Source organism: Rana temporaria, chromosome 11 (assembly GCF_905171775.1).
Source record: "Rana temporaria chromosome 11, aRanTem1.1, whole genome shotgun sequence".
Taxonomy (NCBI): domain Eukaryota; kingdom Metazoa; phylum Chordata; class Amphibia; order Anura; family Ranidae; genus Rana; species Rana temporaria.
In genome coordinates this window covers 23855686-23876780 of record NC_053499.1, presented here as the reverse complement: position 1 = coordinate 23876780, position 21095 = coordinate 23855686, and the positions used below count along the sequence as shown (strand labels likewise).

Sequence of the window (21095 nt, the reverse complement as noted above, 5' to 3'; positions counted from 1 at the left end):
CCATGAGCAGCTTACAGGAAATTGCAGGGGGCCGTTGGCATCGCTTGATGAGCCTACAGGAGTGGTGAATAAGTATTTATTCACATACATGCACTCCTAGACGCAATGAGCATTCAACCCAATGCTGGTGGGGGAGGGGAGCACAGCCAGGGTATTCTGTTTGTTGTGCCCAGAGTTGAGATTTAAAAAAAAAAATCTCAGAATAGAAGTGAAATGGCAGATAAACTTTGCTAAACATTGTTTTCCTGCTCCTGGCTCCCCTAATTGACAGCCTGTCCAGTCACCAAGAGGAAACATGACATGACACTCGCTGAAAGGCATCCCCACTTATATGTACACTGCTCCAGGAAAGAATCTCAGCTTCTCGTTAGTTAAAGCGGAAGAGAAAGTCATTAAAGTGAAAATCTAACACAAAAGAAGATCCATAGACTATAGAAAAAAAAAAGTTCAAAAGAAAACAATAAAAACTTGGGCGGCTCCAGCCCCGGATACAGGAAGAAAACAGCTCCAAAATAGAGTTCCTTCCCGTGAAACTGTGAACTCACCAGAGTCATCAGAGGTTGAGGACAACACAAAACAGAAACAAAAATAACACAATAAAAATGTGCGCTAAAAGATCATTTTTAAAGTGGAGTTCCACCCATAAATATAGCATCATATCAGTAGTTTTAAAAAAAATTCATTAGTCCTTTAAGAATTTTTTTTTTTTTAGATGCCTTCAAAGTGTTGTTGCTAGGCAGAATAGTTAATCTTCCCTCTTCCTGCACCTAGGTGCTTAAGCTTCCTAACCTACACCGCACAGACTCCTGGGAATGTAGTGGGTGTAACTTTCCAGGAGTCTGTGCACTCCCCAGTCTCGAAGAATCATGTGACTTGGACAGTACAGGTGCTGAAACCTGATCTGAAACCTATTACATTGCTTGTACAGCACTGAGCATGTGCGAGGTCTGCAAGGCTGAAATCCAGGAAGTCATACAGTCTGGCTTCATGCCCACACTTAAGATGGCCCCAGTCAATTTCTATTTTATAAAGTGTCTAAATGCTGTAACAACCTAACAAAACGGACCTTAGTTTACAGACTAACTTTACTAGAATACATTAAGCTTGTGTATTACAGGGGTATTTATATATAAAAAGTGAAATTGTAGCCGGAACTCTGCTTTAAGTCTGGGTTCTCAGACATCGCATGTGATCCGATTCCTGCAGCATTTAACAGTTCGCACTGCGACCTGCAAACAAATCTGGGGGTCATTCATTTCACACTGACACACCCAACAATTCGCGGATGTCAGTGTGAACCTTGTCAGTGTGCGATTCAGGTGCGATGTGGGAACCGGCACAGAATCTCAGGGTTTCCCGCATCACACCAGTGTGAACCCGTAAAAGTCCAACTCCACTAATTAGAAAGAAAACTACCCTTTAAAGTGATACTAAACACACACTGTTAGATTTACATTGTCCCTTCTATTTCTGTATGTGGATGATGGCACTGTGATTAATTTAATCTAAAAAAGTACCTTGTTCATAATCGATATAAAGCTGTCACATGACCCAGATCTTTCCCAGCCTGTCTGTTTTGAAATCAAATCTTTATATATTTTTTGGCAATAACATGGTGTGGGTGGATTTCTGTGAGTCACAGGCTGTGTCACACCCCTCCAGCCTGTGTCTTAGAAAAGGAGGGAGGTGAGGCCTCCATCAATCTACATGTAATAGTCAACTAACATGTTTAGCTTGTTAGTGGGCATGGGGGAGGAGGGAGAGAGTGGGCTGGCATTTACCACTGTGTATACACCCACATGTGTGACTCTAAAGTCACATGAGCTGCTTAGATGTGATAGAGAGGATCTAGATGCTCAGCTAAGAAACTCTCTGAAAACTGAGCATGTGCAGATCTGCCACCACTGCTCTGCAAAATCCCTTGAAACATAACCTCCTGTGCTCAGGTGTGGTGCTTAGGGGTAAAAATGGATTCTCCTCTCAGCTTGATTTTGCAAGTACAGAGCACACACATCTTGTTGCCCTCTTAGGGCTGTCTGTATCCTTGCACAAACTACAAAACAAGAAAGAGGGCGCACTGAAAAAAAAATCAATAATAAAATTATTAAGAAAGTAAAACAACTTTTTTGACACAAGCATGTCTAGAGTCACAGGCGAGATCGCCTTTCTAGGGTCAAGCCCTATTCCGCAGAGCTCTGAAGAAAAGGGCCTGACCTTCGAAACGCGTTGACCGTCTATGGACGTTTAGAGATCTATCCCTGCCATTAGCTGAGTATTGTGTATTGGAGGCGGTCTTGTCTGTGTCTCTGGACATGCTTGTGTCAAAGACGTGTTTGTGACTACCCACTTGTTGTTTTACTTTAACCCCTTCACACCGACCATACTCAAATTTGTGTTCTTAGCTTGAAGGGGTTATACTGGGGTGATGCTCACAGTTGCAGGCATCACCCTTGTACCATTTTTTGGGAGCCAATTGTTGGCTTTTTAGTGATAGCAACTGATGCGGCTAAAAGCCACTCAGCTGTTATTTTAAGGAGCGGGAGAGGACAACCCCACCCCCCTTCCACCACTGTTCTGGGCTGTCCCGTCCAACCGAAAGGCTGGCCGAAGACCTCAATGAAGCCGGAATAGGCTTTGATTGGGTCTCTGATATAGTAACCCGGAAGCGATGTCATGACATCACTTCCGGTTTACTTGGCTGCCAATGGCACCGATTTTGAAAAGACCCTAGTATTCCAAAACGCAGATTTTGCCGTTTTGAATACTTTTAAGTGCAAAGGAGGGATTTGGGGTCTTATAGTCACTGTCACTGGCTGTTACTGTCACAAGGGATTTTTACATCCCTTGTGACAGTAATAAAAGTTATCAGAATTTTAAACAGACAGTGCAAAACATGTATAAATAAATAAAATAAATAAATAAAAATGTAAAAAAAAACATTTAAAGCGTCTCGTCCCTCTGTGCTTGCATGCAGAAATGAGTGCATACGTAAGTCGCGCCCGCAAATGTAAACGGTGTTCAAACCACACATGTGAGATATTGCCACGATAGTAAAAGGGAAAGCAAGAATTGTAGCACAGGATGTCCTCTAACGCTAAACTGGTAACCTGTAGACATTTTTAAAGCGTCACCTATGGAGAGTTTTAAGTACCGTAGTTTGTCACATGTTGGGTATCCATTTACTCGACGTAAAAATGTACTTTCACATTATAAAAAAAAAAAATTGGACTAACTTTATGGTTTTGTTTTCATTTTTAATTCATGAAAGTGTCCTTTTTCCCCCAAAAAAACTGTATTTGAAAGACCGCCGCACAAATACTGCATGACATACATTTTTTTAACGATCTTTCCCTTTCTGATAGCACACCAAGATAGGAAATTATGGGAAATCCTATGGAAACACAGACATCAATAAATCCTCACAATGATTTCACATCTGAAATCTAGGGAAATGCACAACTGCCCTAAATACTCATGCTTGTCTAGGGTACCTAAAAGCGGAGTTCCACCCAAAAATGGAACTTCCGCTTTTCGGATTCCTCCCCCCTCCCTCTGGTGTCACATTTGGCACCTTTCAGGGGGAAGGCGGAGCAGATACCCGTCTAATACAGGTATTTTGCTCATACTTCCGGGCATAGATACCCGAGCCACACGCGGGTATCTACGCCACTTCCGGAGCCTTCTCCGTCCCCTGCACTGTCTTCTGGGAGACACACAGGTCCCAGAGTTTAGTGAACTCAACAGGGAACAATGTCGCCCAGCACATGTGCACTGGAGCCAGTCATCTTGGCACAGCCGGAGCATGCCAGGAATACACAATGAGCTAAACATGCGAAACTCTGTGTACATTCAATAAAAAAAAAAAAAAAAAAATCAGCAAGCAGGTAGGTGTGCATTATCAACAAATGTAAAAAATCCGCCCTCAGGATGTGGTATTGCCGCTGCCTCCCTAGAAGATCTCAATGCTGGGATCAGTAGTATGTAAGTGGGATGGTGGCGCTGCAAAGTTGACTAGATCACCAGGTGGTGGTCATAGTCCCTGTTTAAAAACAGGTGTTGGGTAATCAGTATAAGGGATAGATCCAATAGAGTGGATTCCCTTTGCTATGGCCCACCCCTGTGGTATGTGGGGGCCTGACAGATTACCCGTTAATAATGCCAATAGAGATGTACTGTCAATTGTATGGCTGTTGACAGTCTGTCACAGTGTAAGTGCGTGTCTCAAACAGTGATATACCAAATCACATAAAATAATAATAAAATATATTGCGTGTGCAAAAAACAAGTAAAAGGAAAAAACACTGAGTGAAGGTCAGGGCCCTGTGCAGGCCTCTAATATCACAGTGCTGCGTAATTAGTAGGGTGGATAGAAAAAGAACTGTAATATATTCCTATAATACTGGTGATATATATTCCAAAGCCGTGCTGACTTATGTGCAATACTATATAATGAAAAAATGTCCCGGAACCGGAAAATAACACAAAAAAACAAAAAAGCCAAAAAACAACTGCCCGCAGAAATGACAGTCCCACAGTAGCTAGGTTTGGTGAGATACGTAATGGGATAAACCTGGAGTGGTTTAGTATCCCCCCAAAAAAAGTGTGCATTATAGCAGAAGAGACATAGCATGCATCTTCTGCAATAAAGACCTGCCTTTCTAAAAGTTTGATTTAGCTCTGCTTTAAAGCGGAGGTTCACCCTCAATATAAAATGCATCTTATTCAGATCAGCACAATAAGTACATATACAGTCTGCTATCCGTAATTTTTTAAATCATTGCAATACCTTTAAGCAGGCGAAAATAGCACGCACTTCCAGGTATCCCTCCCGCGGGAGTGGGCGTGTCACTTCATTCCTCAGCGCCCCAGTGTTTAGATCGCAATGTTTCCTGGGAGCACAGTGTCACGCTTCCCAGGAGACGATTCAAGAACCTGTGCCTATCGTCACAACGGGGCGTGCACTATTCATGACGCCGGCCGATTCCCGGAAGTATTTGCTTGTTGGCTTCACAATGCCCACAAGCAAGGTGGAACTTCACAGCACAAATTTTTATAATTATTTATTTACGGCCAAATGTGAATTCGGATGGCTAGAAAATTCTGAAAAGTGAGTACATTCTTAACAAGGTTAAAAGCTGTAGATGCACAGTTTAAAAGAAAAACATTTCCCGCGGAACCCCCTCTTTAAAGTGGAGTTCCACCCAAAAGTTCCGCTCATCGAATTCTTCCCCCTTCCAGTGCCACAATTGCCACCTTTCGGGGGAAGGGGGGACCGGAAACTTGTCTTCGACAGGTACCCTCTCTCACTTCCGGGAGTCCGGGCCACGGCCCGTGATGTCAGCGCGGGGCTCCCTCCTCCCTCCCTGCCCTGGCCCTGGCCCGGTAAGCGAGAGGCACGGGCCTCGCGAAAGGCAGTAGTGTTCCGGGCGTGAATCTACTAATCAGTTTTTACTGACGGCAACATCTGTTTATACATTTTATTCACCATAGGCTCAGCTTTTCCAGGTCCCCAAAAGGTGCTGTAAAGAAACCTTACGTATCTTGAAGACAATTAGATACACAGTAAATTTTAACCACAAACAACAGAAACAGGCTGGTTTCTAGATATATACTCACACCCCAGTCAACGGTGCTGCGTATTTGCGATTCCTGTGCTTCGGCGTGCAGGACACTGGAGGACGTTGTGAGGTGCTGGGCTCCAGATTTGGCAATGGCTTTTCTGTAAAAAAAACAGTATGCATCTGAGAGTGTGCAGGTGACCATTTCATATTCATATGCAGCTCATGTATCTGCCTTAAAGCGGAAGTAAACCCATCTATTTGATAGTTTAAAAAAACAGTTAACATTCCCGGCATGCCGGAAATGCTAGATGTCACATTTGCTTGTGCTCTCAACCAAACTGTCAAACCATCCAATGGCTGGTTTCATAACTGATCACATGTGCATCATTGTGGCAGTTGCAGATTAAACAGAGGCCAAGATGGCAGCTTCCTTGGCTGAAAACAATAGGAGGGTTTACTTCCACTTTAAGTAGAACTAATGTCATGCCGTTCAGACTTCATTAAAGAAATATATATGTATGCCTAAATAGAAGGTTTATACAAGGAAGTAACCTCGCTACTAAAATATAACATAGGAAATCCATGAAGACTACCTGGACCAATCTGAACCCACTCCATATTGGAGGATTCCTCATCATAAATCAACATCTTCTTTCTGCCCGAGATGCCAACCCACCAATGCTTTTGCATGAAATTAGACATCTGTACCATCATTTTGCCTGTAGTTCTGGCACCTTACAGTTGAATGACAGAATTGGGCTTAGGTAAAAATGTATGTTTGCCCTCTATTATAGTTTCACTTGTATTGTTTGAGCCCGAGACTTTACCTTGAACGTCAGTGGTCAAAGGTCTCCTGAAATCTGGAAACTGCTCGCCTGATAATTGTCTGACTTTACACACTGTCTTCCAGCTACGGAGTCTGCATAACATTAACAAATAACAAAGCCCTATAGCTGTTGTGCATCCTTCCTCCTCTTAGGATGGCCGTAGACGAGTCATGTTTTCTCTTTCAACCAGCTAATTCGAGGTGGATGGGGGAATCTTCCCCACTGCACTATTGTATTCTGACAGCAAGGAAACCCCCCCCATCATCGGAACACTTATCAGTACTACTCTCTAAAGACAGCGCTAATCGAGTGGGAAAAAATCTGACAAGGCAGTTAAAGGGGAGTTCCACCCACAATTTCACTTTTTAAATATAAATACCCCTGTAATACACAAGCTTAATGTAGTCTAGTAAAGTTTGTCTGTAAACTAAGGTCCGTTTTGTTAGGTTGTTAGAGCATTTAGTTTGTTTATAATCTAGAAATAGACCGTGGCCATCTTAAGTGTGGGCATCATGAAGCCAGACTGTATGACTTCCTGGATTTCAGCCTTTCAGATCTCGCTCATGCTCAGTGCTGCACAAGCGATGTAATAGGTTTCCATAGCAACGGGAGTGTCAGAGGAAGTTGCCGCCCCTTCTCTATGCAAATAGGCTATTTGCAAGGACTACTGGGATACATGATGCCTAGCCCAGAAACCCTTGCGAATAGCCTTGTGACTTAATAGCCTAGGCTAATAAGGAGGAGGACGTAATGAAGGACTACAAAATAAAGGTATTTACAAGCAACAAAATAAATAAAAATTGCCCATTCTGAACACTATGAGATTAGGGCATGCAGCACAGACAAACATAAAAAAAATGGGTGGAACTCCACTTTAATCGGTAGCTTGAGATTTGTAGAACCTCCCTGCCCATACGTGAATCGAAATGTGTCCAAGTTTCAATCCATTGACGGCTATCTTTAAAATGTACAGATCTTTTGTTTGTTAAAACCTATGAAGTACTTCTCTGCAATACATGGACATTTCCGAATAAAGTGGAACTTTAGTCAGAAAATTAAGTCCTGGTAGATGACTTCAACCTGGCCCCTTCTTGCAGGTACAGTATACTTATGTAAAAAATGAAAAATAAGTGCCTACCGTATACTGTTTAAAATGCCTTAATGCGCGGTCTCGTCCTGCTTGGCACAGCCTCAGTTGCTCAGTATTCTCTGCACTGTGCCAAAAATCTGAGCCACTAGAGGCCGATCTGCTGACAGACAAAAGAGTTACTGCTGCTCAGGGCTTCAGCAAAATGGCAGCCTCTGGAAAGAACCTACTCCCACCACCATTCTAAGCCCTATACTAACTAGCCTTTAAAAGAGAAGTATGTTTTTTATATATATATATATATATATATATATATATATATATATATATATATATAAATATATATATATATATATATATATATATATTCATACTTACAGAGGTGGATGCAGCATCAGAACAATGCTGCAGCTGTACCCCGGTGTCTCTTCACTGAGAACAGAGCCATGAACACCGCCAATGGCTCGGTTCTATCCCCTCCCCCAGTGGAGAGATGAGGACTGTCAGTCAGCATCTCTCCTGCTCTGATCCTCCACGCTCATTGGAGCGATGAGCTGTGGAGGGGCAGGGAGCGGCCATCTCAGTGGTTCGCCGAGACTGCAATCAATCAGGGCACCTGGTGGATCCAGACTTGGGATGTTGGGATGAAGCCCTACCTCAACGGATAGCAGTGACGTCAGCAGAGAGCGGACTTTAGATCGCTCTCCACCAAAATGGCCCACAGAAGTGCAAAACGAATTGCACTCCTGTGACCTGTAGGAGAAGCTCAGCCTAAAAAGCTCAGGCTGGACTTCTCTTTCAAAGCAAACATGTGTATACTTACCTAATCTAAAAGGGCCCTCTGGTCTGGTCAATGGATCTTCCCAGCAGCCGGCTTCAGGGGAGAGGAGAGAACAGCAACAACAGCTGAAGAGCCTCAGCGGTGATATCACCCCATAGACTTGTTATAGGGCTTCCGTTGTCTGCTGTCCCTCCTCTACCCTAAAGCCGGTGCTGGGAGCCAATCACATGACCTGACCAGAGCGCCCTTAAAATAGGTACGTATAGACATCTTTATTTAACAGGGTGGTTAGTATACAGCTTACAATTGGGGTTGGGATCAGGTTTAAGTTTAGACTGGACTTTTGAGCCACGGAAGGCCCTGTAAGCACCCCTCAGCTCAAAAAAAGTAATTTTAAAAATCCTTTGAGCCTGATGGAAAACTACCAGCCAAACCGTGACTCCATTCTATCGGATGCAGTCGCTGTTCGGCAGCACCATTGCAATCAGGTGCAGCACCTGCTGACTACAAACGCTGGCAGTGAAGATTGCTCCATCTACACATTATAACGTGGAGAAACAAGAGAAAAGCGAGATGTACAGTATATGGCTAGGTTTACCAGCACTGCAATATACTCATTTTTATGGCAGTGTATAATTCTGCCAACAACATTGAGCTGTTATGTGATATTCCTTAATATATATATATATATATATATATATATATATATATATATATATATATATATATATATATATATATATATATATATATATATATATATACATATATATATACACGCCCGTTGCAGAGTTTAGGAAGTCACCGCGGAAAGGATTGGCCATGCTCTAGGGAGAGCATTCTATCCCAAAGACATTAGACAGGTACCCACAGACACTGCCAGGAGAGAACACAATCTAGAGCCAAAATAAACACAGCGCCTACCCCCCCATTAAACACTAGACGATAGGCAATAACAAAGCTAAGTATCTGTTTCTAAGGACAGATAGGACTGTGCCAAGCAGAGAGAACACAAACAGAATGAACAAAAAGTCTATAAAGACAATATAAATTATCTTGTGTTTAAATTAGTAATTTGCGCTTCTCAGCTCATAAAGGTCACACTCTTGTAAGCTGTAGGCAGGTGGGTAATATTAAGAAATACATTAAGTTATATAAAACAAAACACACATTTACACATTTTAAAAATCGATATCATTATCCAATAAGGAGCATAAAAAAATAGTTTTTTTAGCTTTATTTTGCAGTTGCATGACTGCACAATATTTATTTTTGAACGTGTCTGTAGCGCCTGATGGCAGGTAGTGGAATGATGTGTACATCAGAGGGGAAATACATTTATGGTACTTTCTATAAACCGAGTTTTCTAAATAGACAGTACAGCAGAAGCCGATTCCTTTCAGGCTCTCTGTCTCTGATTGAAACTTTGTATGCAGCAATCCAAAGGGAAGGAGACTCTCCAACAACTCTCTTAGGTTGTCCGATCAGGTCCGCCTGTCAGTTTTTCAGGCAGGCCCGATCAGACTCTCCATTCACTTTTAAAGAGGAGCGGATGTCAGCGGACACATGTTCGCCGACACCCATTGCGATCTGATCCTCTCTGCCAAATCCAAATGGACGGTGGTCCTATTTTCCATCCGTCTGGCAGATTGGATGAAAATGAACAGGCGGTCTGTTTTCATCCGATCACCCCATAGAGGAGAGCGGGACTCCGACAGGCCCGTCTCGGCACAGTGAGTGGAGATGGACCTGTCATCCGCCTGCTCAGCGGAGATCAGAGGAGCGATTCCTGCTGAGCAAGCGGAGTCCATCAAACAGATCCACCCCTGTGAAAGGGGCCTTAGCTGCAATGTAAATTTAAGCTTAAGCTATTGAGTTCTGCAGACAAATGTTTTCTTTTTTTTGTTGTTCTTTTTAGTAAAGCAAATAAAGATAGAGAAGCATGTAATCTGCTGGATTGAAATTGAAAAAAGGAATTATTCACTTGTAGTGTTTCATGTTTACCTGACAAGAAAGGTTAAAATATTTTTTTTTAAATGTATTTTAAAGTCCTGACAATAATAAATAAGGGAAATGCCAGCAAAACCACTAAGCAGTCCATTTAAAGGGACAACTCTACTTTGTAAGCCACAGCCCTCTTCAGATATCTTCACCATGCAGCTCTCCCTAAAACTGCACATCCTTTACTCAAAAAAAAAAAAAAGTCCTAGTCATGTACTGCATGGGCACCACTTGCTAATTGCATAGGAGCACAGCCCCGTCCTTAGCAATTAATGAAGTGGTGCGCATGCACAGGATGTGGCCAGGACCTTTTTTTTTTTGTATAAAAGGCCATACAGTGCTGAGCAGGGCTGTACAGTAAAGAACTTTAGAGTGGGACTGAAGGTAAATACTCTATATAGGTACCTTGGGCCAGATTCACGTAGGTGCGCGGCGGCGTAACGCATGTCCTTTACGTTACTCCGCCGCAAGTTTTCATCGTAAGTGCTTGATTTACAAAGCACTTGCGTGTAAACTTGCGGCGGCGTAGCGTAAAGTCGTCCGGCGCAAGCCCGCCTAATTCAAATGGGGTGGGGACCATTTAAATTAGGCGCGTTCCCGCACCGAACGTACTGCGCATGCGCCGTCCCTAAAATTTTCCGACGTGCATTGTGCAAAATGACGTCGCAAGGACGTCATTGGTTTCGACGTTCACGTAAATGGCGTCCAGCGTCATTCACGGACGACTTACGCAAACGACGTGAAATTTAAAATTTTGACGCCGGAACGACAGCCATACTTAACATTGGCTAGACTACCTAGGAGGCATGTTTATCTTTACGACGCGTATCGCTACGGAAACAACGTAAATTTACAGCGACGGGCAAAGCGGACGTTCGTGAATCGGCGTAACTAGTCATTTGCATATTCTACGCCGACCGCAATGGAATCGCCACCTAGCGGCCGGCCTAGAATTGCAGCCTAAGATCCGACGGTGTAACACAGTTACACCTGTCGGATCTTAGGGAGATCTATGCGTAACCTGATTCTATGAATCAGGCGCATAGATACGACCGGCCGGATTCGAAGATACGACGGCGTATTAGGAGATACGCCGCTGTATTTTCTTTCTGAATCTGGCCCCATATGTGGCTTACACTGAGGGTGGAGGAAATTTTTTACAAGTGGTTGGACCCTGCTTATACAGGCAGGATCCGCATGGAACCAACCTGTAAAAAAAGACCATGATGGGTGGTTCTGGCATAATTAGAGGTGGGATCTGGGGAGGTGAAATGCAGACCATAGGTAAAGAGTTTTGGGATTGGAGACCTTAACGTTGGTAAGCTTCTACAGCACTTATATTATACTTTACTACTTACCTTCACTCTCTAGAAAAAAGTTGCAGTCTACCCTGTAACAGAAATTCTTGCAGCAGTTGTTCATGACGAGTGCTGACTGCACTGCCACATAGCTGTCCACATGAGCAATCATTTGAAGAATTACCATAAAAAAATACATCTGCTACTGTTTAAGGCACTAGATATAAAAAAAAAAAAAAAAAAATGACCCATCACCCAAGTGTTTGAGTAGTAGATATATATTGCCGTCAATTCATGCAACTCAATCGGTATTTGATGATTCAAAAAGGAATTGAACTAGTTTACAAAAAATTCACTAGGTGTATGGCCAAAAAGGATGGGGATGACTAAGCATCACTGTAGGAAAAAGAATTAACAACCAGTAAAAATTCTAAAAACTTTCCAGAAATCATACACACTAGACTGAGATGTTGATAGCTTGGAGTTGATGGCAGACAATTGACGTGCGGCAAAGTGAGGTCACTGCAGTTTCATCGCTTTAAATAATTAAAGGGTTTCTACAGTCAAAACATGGAAATGAGATGACAAATTCAACATTGCTCGCTGACCTTAAGCTTTTACCTGATTGCTCTAGCTATGGTGTTGAGACTAAAACCACATCCATAGATACCTTGTACCAGATAACGTTGTATCCATTATCTCAGCAGTATGACTCTGATTTACTAATGAATTTAAAGACAAGAACCTTTTTTTTCACCTTTGGATACAATGTGAAAAGATTAAAACCTCTTTCAGGTTCTACTGATCGACTTTGGGTCATCCGCCCTGTTGGAAAAAAATCAGCTTGATCAGAGCTGTAGGCTATGGACTGCAGCGTTGATCAGTGTATTCTGTATCCTTGAATGTGTGGATTCCATTTATTTTGGTTAAACCTGCTGGTTGGAAAAAAAAAAACTCATGTTTGACCAGCTTTAGTCTTTGGGTCATGTGTTTCAAAACAGGACACGTTACCCATCCTCCTACTCGATCTAAGGAAAGTTTGTGTTTTAGATATTTTAGATATATGTTAAAATAAACTTTTTCTACAATTAAGGGCCCTTTCACACCAGCGGACTGTATGTCCATATTTCATCCATCCGTTTTCAAATAAAATACGGACATACATGTATCCCTATGGGATAGCAGGTGTCAGCGCATGGACATGCGCTGACACCCGATCTCATCGGTGTCTGCTATGCTCTGATTCTGCAGACGGAGAAAAATCCTATTTTTCCATCTGCCTGCAGAGCGGATCGGGTGAACACAGACAGGACGGTCCGTGTTCATCCGATCCCCCCATAGAGGAGAGTGGAGATCTGACAGGGAGCTCCGGCTTCACTGCCCGGTTCCCTACGGCGCATGCGCGAGTTGCGCTGCGCCTGCTGATTGGCTCCCGCTGTGCTCTGGGAGCCGAGTGTTCCCAGAGCACAACAGGGGGGGGGGGGCCGGGAGGTGCTGTCCTGCCCGCAGACTGTGGCCGGAAGTGGGTGCAAATACCTGTCTTTAGGTATCTGCACCCCCTCCCCCCTGAAAGGTGTCAAATGTGACACCGGAGGGGGGGAGGGTTCCGATCAGCGGGAGTTTCACTTTAGGGTGGAGCTCCGCTTTAATGTAGAAAACCCCACCCACTAGGATGTTTCTCACAGCCACCTATCAGATTCAAGCTAGCCTTGGAAATCTGAATGCGATTGGTAATGCAGGCAGTAAAGCTAAAGCTGCACAGCACAGGCATCGGGAAATACACTCCTACTTCCTCTTTTCCAGACCCCGTGAGATTTTCTGTGTGCTGTGGTGCAGTGAATTAAAAAGAATTCAGATGAAGGTTAATTGAGTGAATTTTCTAATTTTAGCATAGCTGCAGTATGTCAAAATGTGCTAATAGGTCAATGATTCATTTAATTTGTTAATTAAAAAGCTTTAGAAACTTGCTCAAGTTCACAAAATTGCTTAATGTGTTATGTAGCAAAAATAGGTTAAAAATAGGTTATACACTGTAGTTTTCCTATAAATGTAAAAAAATTGTATATTAGATACACACGTATCCCCCCACCCCACCTTTACTCAGTCCTGTGCGTACAGTTTTCGGTGATCAATGGTGGAAGAAGAAGGAAGCTCACACATCTCCTCAGTACTTTTACGGTCAGAGGTACTGGAGATAATGCTATCCTGATCAGTTCCTTCCTCTGACACGTCTTCCATTTCCTCCTCCTCTTCCTCCTCCGATTCCCCTTCTCTCATGTCTGCAGCTTTCTTTATTGGGATGAGGCTGGCCAACAACATAGAAGGCCCAAAAAGCTGATGATCAATGGATTTCAATTTCCCCCCACGTCTCCTCTGGACGGCAAAACGAGGACTGAGGCCCGGAGTGGTGGTACTCGACCTCCTTCTCCCATCTCTCTTCCCTCCACGCCCTGATGTCATCAAACAAGGAGAGACAGGCTGAGTAACCGAACATCGTCGTTGCATAGAAAGAGAGGAAGATGGCAGGCCAACACTGGATCTGCGGCGTGCTTTTCCGGTGGTAATGACCACATTGCACCGCCGCAAAGCTGGCGGGCAAGACGTCTCTGAGGGTGGAGGAGCAGCTTTTTTTCTGAAATGTCTTTTAAAAAATGCGTCCATTGTGCCCTCAATGAAGAGGGGGTTAGGTGGAGTGTGGTCAGCAGAGGAAGGGGCTGTTGGTGTAGAAACCATCATGTTAAAATGCAACAAAGCTTCAAAAGTCATCTTTATTAGTTCAGCGATACAGAAAAATCTAACCAAGTGGAATTAAAGGGCAGATCCACATCAGACTATCAAGTGGGTATCAGTGAAGGGAAGGTAATCAGTGTAGTTCTCACCAATGAAACCAGTTTTCCAGTCCTGTGCCTAATGCCGTGTACACATTTTTCGGCATGAAAAAAAAACGATGTTTTTCGGCATGCAGGAAAAAGGACGTTTTTCCAACTTCATCATTAAAACGACGTTGCCCACACACCATCGTTTTTAAAAAATGCTCTAGCAAAGCGCGGTGACGTACAACACGTACGACGGCACTCTAAAGGGGAAGTTCCATGCGGATGACGCCACCCTTTGGGCTGCTTTAGCTGATTTTGTGTTAGTAAAAGACGATTCACGCTTTTTTGTCTGTTACAGCGTGATGAATGTGCTTACTCCATTACGAATGGTAGTTTTACCAGAACGAGCGCTCCCGTCTCATAACTTGCTTCTGAGCATGCGCGGGTTTTTAACGTCGTTTTAGCCCACACACAATCATTATTTACAACCCGAAAAACGACATAGTTTAAAACGTCGTTAAAAAATGCAGCATGTTCGCATGTGTCGTTTTTCAGAAGCCCACACACGATCATTTTAAATGACATTTTTTTAAAAACTATGTTTTTTTTCATCCCGAAAAATGATCGTGTGTACGCGGCATTGGATCAACCTCAGATTTGCATGAAAAAAGCCTCTCAACTTTTTTTTTTTTTTTTTAACATGGAGGAACCCTTAAAATAACTTTCAGGTCTCAAGGAACCCTTGCCAATAATTCCTATATCAACAACTCATGGTGCATTAGTGTGGTGGTCAGTGGGAAGAATGCCTCTTACACTGGTGTTTCCCCATACAAAATTGATAAAAAAGGTCATTAGTGTTAGTGGTTACAAATCTGAAGGTGGAACCCTAGAGATCACAGAGGCCCACAGTAAATGCTGCAGAGAACAGGGCGAAGTCATTATGGGACACCATTCTCTAGAACAGTGGTCTCCAAGCTGCTTGCCTTTAGCTGGGCCTTGGGGAAGTGTTCCTATCACTAATAAAAGACACTATTCCTTCCACGGACACCAACAATGGGGCTGCATTTCTCTGACGGAAACCAACAATGGGGAATTACTCTTCCTACTCAAACCAATGATGGCGTACCATTCTTCCCACTGACAACAATAGGGCATTATTCTTCCTATGATGGGGCACTATTACTACCACTGACACCAATGCTTGTGCACTATTTCTCCCACTGAAACTGACGATTGGGCAACATTCCTCCCAATCACACCAATAATGGGGCATTATTCCTCCTACCGAGACCAACGATTGGGTACTATTCTTCACACTGACACCAACAATGTGGTACTATTCCTCACATTGACACGAGCGATTGGGCATTATTCCTCCCACTGACATCAACATCTGGCCCCCATAAAGTCTGAAGGGCTGTAAACTGGCCCTTTGTTTAGAAAGTTTGGAGACCCTTGCTCTTAAACATTTAGGACCCGCCCACGGCTGGAGGGAAAAAGAGAAGAAAGTGGACCACTGAGGTCACACAATGGATCCATCATGGACATGGACTGTCATAGGACCAAAAGAAGCATAAAGCAAAGCAGGTCCCTGGGTCATCCAAAAAAATAATTTAAAAAAAATATAGAAATCTGTAGAACTGAAATTGAAACGTGCTTCTAATGAAAGACGAATGCAGAGAAACAAAGCCAAACTACACAAGTGCTTATACTGGGCCACACATTACAATTAATTACACGGTTTATGTACAATCTCCTTGGCTTTCAATAATAGTGTGAGGGCCTACAAACTTTATAAAAGACTACACTTGAAGACAGGCATGCGAGTGATGCAATTACCAAAAATTCAGTTCCACTTTAAGGCCCTTTTCACACGGGGCGGATCAGTAATGATCCGCCCCGTGAACCTCCGCTTGCTCAGCGGGGATGGATCCGTTGATCCCCGCTGAGCCGGCGGATGACAGGGCGGTCCCCGCACACTGTGCAGGGACTGTCCTGTCTTTTCTCCGCTCTTCCCTATCCCGTCTGTCCGTGTTCACCCGATCCGATCCGCCAGACGGATGGAAAAGTAGGTTTTTCTTCCGTCACACTTTGGCGGATCGGAGCGGGTCGGATGTCAGCAGACATGTCACCGCTGACATCCGGGGCTCCATAGAGGAGCACGGAGCGCCCGTTCAGGTCCGCCTAAAAAACTGGCAGGCGGACCTGAAGGGGCCACCCGCGTGAAAGAGCCCTAAAGCCTATCTCCAGGAAAGGACACGTAATGCCTTGCTGTGGAGCTGCCCCATCACTGGAAGGGTTAAAATCTCCTCTACGGTACCAGAAAAAGTACTCAACTGATCCTGAGCTTATGCAGCAGCTGACGCTCTTCTCTACTCCTCTATGCCCTGGCAGTAGCATGTCTCCTGGGGTCCTCGCTATCCATGCAGGGCTATGGGCTCTGAATTGGACTTGATGGTAGAGGACCTGCTATAGCTGCAGCATAGGGAAATAAAGAGGCTGCAGGGATAGGTCCTATATATACATATATATATATTTTTTTTTACTAGTAATGGCAGCAATCAGCGACTCTCTGCCCATCGCTGTCACCACCCGCCTCACAGCCTGTCAAGTCTTACTGTCTGTGCCCTGACTACAACTGGGTGGAGAGCGGAGAAGGATCGCTCCGCCAGGGAAGGCAAGGAGATAAGCAAGCAGGCGGCTAGCCCAGACTTGAGCCAAGGCAGAAGAACATGCTAGCGGAGCTGGATGGGCATGCACCGAAACTGAAAAAAATATTTCCTCCGCTCCGACCAGCACATGATCATCAGAAAGGGGCACAGATAATGGAAAAAAATACACCCCCCTAAGCTAGTAAGAGCGGCAGACCTGGGGTGGGTAATTCAGATTTTTTTTTTTATAATTCTGCACTGACTGTCTTTGAAATTGCCCCAGCCCCTGTTCAAATCCAATCCGGGGACAAAAAACGCAGACCGATTTGGTCCAGGGACAGTGCCCTTAACCGGGGCACTGTCCTTGGAAACCGAGGATGTCTGGTCACCCTATACTACATCCATGTGGAAGCAGAGGAACAAATAAGAAAAACTGAATTTTCTGGCACCCTACACCTAAATGAGCATTTACTCCTGCAGTGTTTCCTGTAGTTCAGCTTTAAATGGTTAGCACACATGATCGTGTCATTGCAAATGGAGCCTGGAGGGCTGAGCTAGTCACTTGCTTGGATACTCTAGAAATTAGATTGTGATGTCATAATTCCTGACTCTGCCAACCAAGGACATGGCTGGCAGGAGCAAGGCAAAGCAGGTCCCAGGGTCATCCAAAATAATAGCAAATGGCTCTAAACTCTTTTCCAGAACTTTAAAGCAGAAGACTGGAAGCCTGGGTGCGCAGAGGTACTTAGAATATAAACTTACCTCTCCCACCAATCCCTACTTGTTCATTTAAAATGGAGCTGCCCTTTAAATAATCTATTCCAAGTAACAACAACAGCACATTGCATGCATTAGCACAAGGTTCTCCAAACTACGGCCCTCCTGCTGTTGCGGAACTACATGTCCCATGAAGCATTGTAAAACTCTGACATTCACAGACATGACTAGGCATGATGGGAATTGCAGTTCCCTAACAACTGGAGGAACATAGTTTGGAGACCCCAGCATTAGCATGTTCATAACCCACATTTCTTTACATTACAATATGAAGCAATGAATTGCAAGCTATCCAGCACCAGAAATATATTGCCTAAATCCTGAGCTCAATTAAACTCAGGAGCTTGGAACCAGTCTGTCATAACAGGAATACGTGGGCTGCAGAGCTGGGACAAAAGCAATCCCACTGCCTTCTCTACTGTGCAGAGTATACAGATAAATACATTATTTCCAGTATTTATACACGGACCACATATTCGTTAGCCCTCTGTAATTTACAATACTGTATAATGTTCTCACCATAGTCACACATACACAGGTCACTGAAGCCTAGATGCCCAGGCTAATTTCTTTCCTAAGGACTTAAAGTGGGAGTAAACTCCCATGCATGACTTTTACCTATAGGTAAGCCTATAGTAAGGCTTACCTACAGGTACTGTAAATATCACCTAAATGTGCACCGTTTAGGAGATATTTACTTCGGATGCAGCCAGTGACATCACTAGCGCATGCGCACTGAAGGAACGGCATACCATGCTGTTCCTTCAGGATCCGTTGCCATGTACGGCATGTGCGTGGGAGTGACATCATTATGGCTCCGGTCACTCACATAGAGTCCACAAAGCCGGAGGGAAGACAGGGTGAAGATGGAACGCGCGCCGCTGGATGGCTTTGTTCCTAAGGTCATTTTACATAATGTGTTAGTATGTCAAGTATACTAGCACATTATGGCTTTACATTGCAGGATAAACAATAAAAAAACAGCAGTTTACTACCGCCTTAAGGATTATATTTGGTACACTTTTAGTAAACAAACCCTGCTGTCTTTTTTTTTTTCTTTCAAATTTTGAGGCCAATGGACAAACATATAAAAAGTTTGTTATCCATTTATTATAAAAATGTAAATGTATAATTTTTTTAATACTGCTATTTAACAGACAATTACAGTATTAAAGGGATATTTATGTCTCTCTTTAAATAACATACATTTTATACTTACCCGCTTTGTGCAGCGGTTTTGCACGAAGCAGCCCTAATTACCCTCTTCTCGGGTCCCCCGCTGGTGCTCCTGGCTACTCCCTCATGCTGATTGCCCCCAGAGCAAGCAGCTTGCAATGGGGGCACCCAAGTAGGTTTGCTCCTGCATGTCCATTTACACACAGGCCGGCAGCTCGGCCCAGCCCCTCTCTCTCCTGATTGGCTCAGTGGCTCTGATTGGGTCAGTGGAGAGTCCCCAGAGAGCCAAGGCAATTGTGCACACCGCTGGATCAAGTAAGCATTAGGGGGGGCTACTGCACAGAGAAGGTTTATCTAGGTAAAAAACCTTGAGCCTTTACAACCACTTTAAACAAAGAAACGCTGCCATCTACAGTAACTTGTAATTATGGGACATGGGGCAGCGTGCAGGGCAACCTGAAAAAGAAAATTAAAGATGGCGTTACTTACTTTCACTCCAGCGCTGCGGTGATCATAAGTTTTCTCTTCGTTGCAGACATCTCCGCCTGGTCTTTTTCCTGCTCCAGAGTCTTTAGCCTTCTTGTTTGGCTGACTCTGGATCATGCAACTCCCACACATGAGCATAGGAGTGAATTCATCCAAGCATCAAGGAATGCCAAGATTCTACACCAAGCACACACACACACTCGGCCAAGTGTACAAGCTTTGGAAATTGCTCATTTTTTTCAATGCTGAAGTTCCACTTTAAAATATGGATTGTGGGTCGGAAGGAAGTAATTTAGGTTAGAAGACAACCAACTAGTAACATTTTTATGGAAACTCAAGTACAGAGAGGAAACGCACACAAAAAAACACAACTCCATGCCAATGTCACTTTGAGATCTGAATCCAAGTCTCCAGAGCTATAAGACCTTAAAGTACAACTAAAGGCAAAAGTTATTTTTTAGTTTTGGACAGAGTGGAGAGGGATTACACCTGTCAGTTTTTATTGCCTTCCCCCATTAGGGAGATCTACCCTCTCTCTTTGTCCAGTTTATCATTAAAAATTAAAGTAAAAAAAATCCCAAATTTGGGGTTGTCCCCAGAAATGTAATAGAGGGAAATCTTCCAATGCACAGTGTGCGGGGACCGCCCTGTCATACGCCGGCTCAGCGGGGATCAACAGAGCGATCCCCGCTGAGCAAGCGGAGGTTCACGGGGCGGATCATTACTGATCCACACTGTGTGAAAGAGCCCTTAGACTTTAAGTGGTTAAACTTCCTGCATTTACACACAGAAGTTTGATCTAAGAAGGAAGTCAGTTACAAGGTGTCATGTTGTTACAAACTTGGCAGACTGCAGATTTTTTTCTTTACACACACAGAAGTTTATCCCTTTGATCTCAGGCCTTGTACACACGACCGAACATGTCCGATGAAAACGGTCCGCGGACCGTTTTCATCGGACATGTCTGCTGGGAGCTTTTGGTCTGATGTGTGTACACACCATCAGACCAAAATCCCTGCGGACAGAGAACGCGGTGAAGTAGAAGACACCGACATTCTCTAACACGGAAGTTTAATGCTTCCCCGCATGCGTCGAATCAATTCGCCGCATGCGTGGGATTTCGGGCCGCTGGTTATACGTCATAACCAGCGGACATGTCCGATGAGTCGTACTAACCATCGGACATGTCCGACGGACAGGTTTCCAGCGGACAAGTTTCTGAGCATGCTAAGAAACTTTTGTCCGCTGGAAACCTGTCCGCTAGGCCAGGAAACCTGTCCACTAGGCCATACACGCGGTCGGACATGTCTGCAGAAACTGGTCCACGGACCAGTTTCAGCGGACATGTTCGGTCGTGTGTACGAGGCCTAAGAAGGAAGCATTAGTTACAAGTTTCCTGTTAAAAACTTGTCAGACTGCCTGGATATTTTCTTATGACAGCTGAGTGAGCGGATACGTCTCTCCACTTGTTATATGAAAGAATCGGCAAACTGCATAGGAGATTGTCAGGGGGGGTTGAATCGAGATCACGATTTTTTAACGATTAATTGTGCAGCTCTACTGGTTTCATACTGGTAAAAAAAAAAAAAAATTAAGTACATTTCTGTAATACAGAAATGATAAAGACCATGCAA

General features: G+C 43.9%; 2 protein-coding genes across 6 annotated transcripts in view; both read right to left on the bottom strand.

Moving 5' to 3' along the window:
• The window catches only part of LOC120917125 (diacylglycerol kinase zeta-like), a 274751-nt gene that overhangs the window by 135927 nt on the left and 117729 nt on the right, over positions 1-21095 (bottom strand). For all 4 annotated transcript variants that reach the window (XM_040328180.1, XM_040328181.1, XM_040328183.1 and 1 more), the window contains one exon: positions 5617-5719. In XM_040328180.1, coding sequence (XP_040184114.1) covers positions 5617-5719 — 103 coding nt within the window. The remainder of the gene's footprint in view (positions 1-5616; positions 5720-21095) is intronic.
• Positions 13473-21095, bottom strand: part of LOC120917127 — a 33170-nt gene continuing 25547 nt past the window's right edge. The window contains exon 2 of one of the 2 annotated variants that reach the window (XM_040328186.1): positions 13473-14269. In XM_040328186.1, the coding sequence (XP_040184120.1) occupies positions 13656-14216 (561 nt within the window). In that variant the 5' untranslated portion in view covers positions 14217-14269 and the 3' untranslated portion in view covers positions 13473-13655. Of the gene's footprint in view, positions 14459-21095 lie in introns of those variants that run through there. The other variant, XM_040328184.1, reaches the window with a different exon arrangement.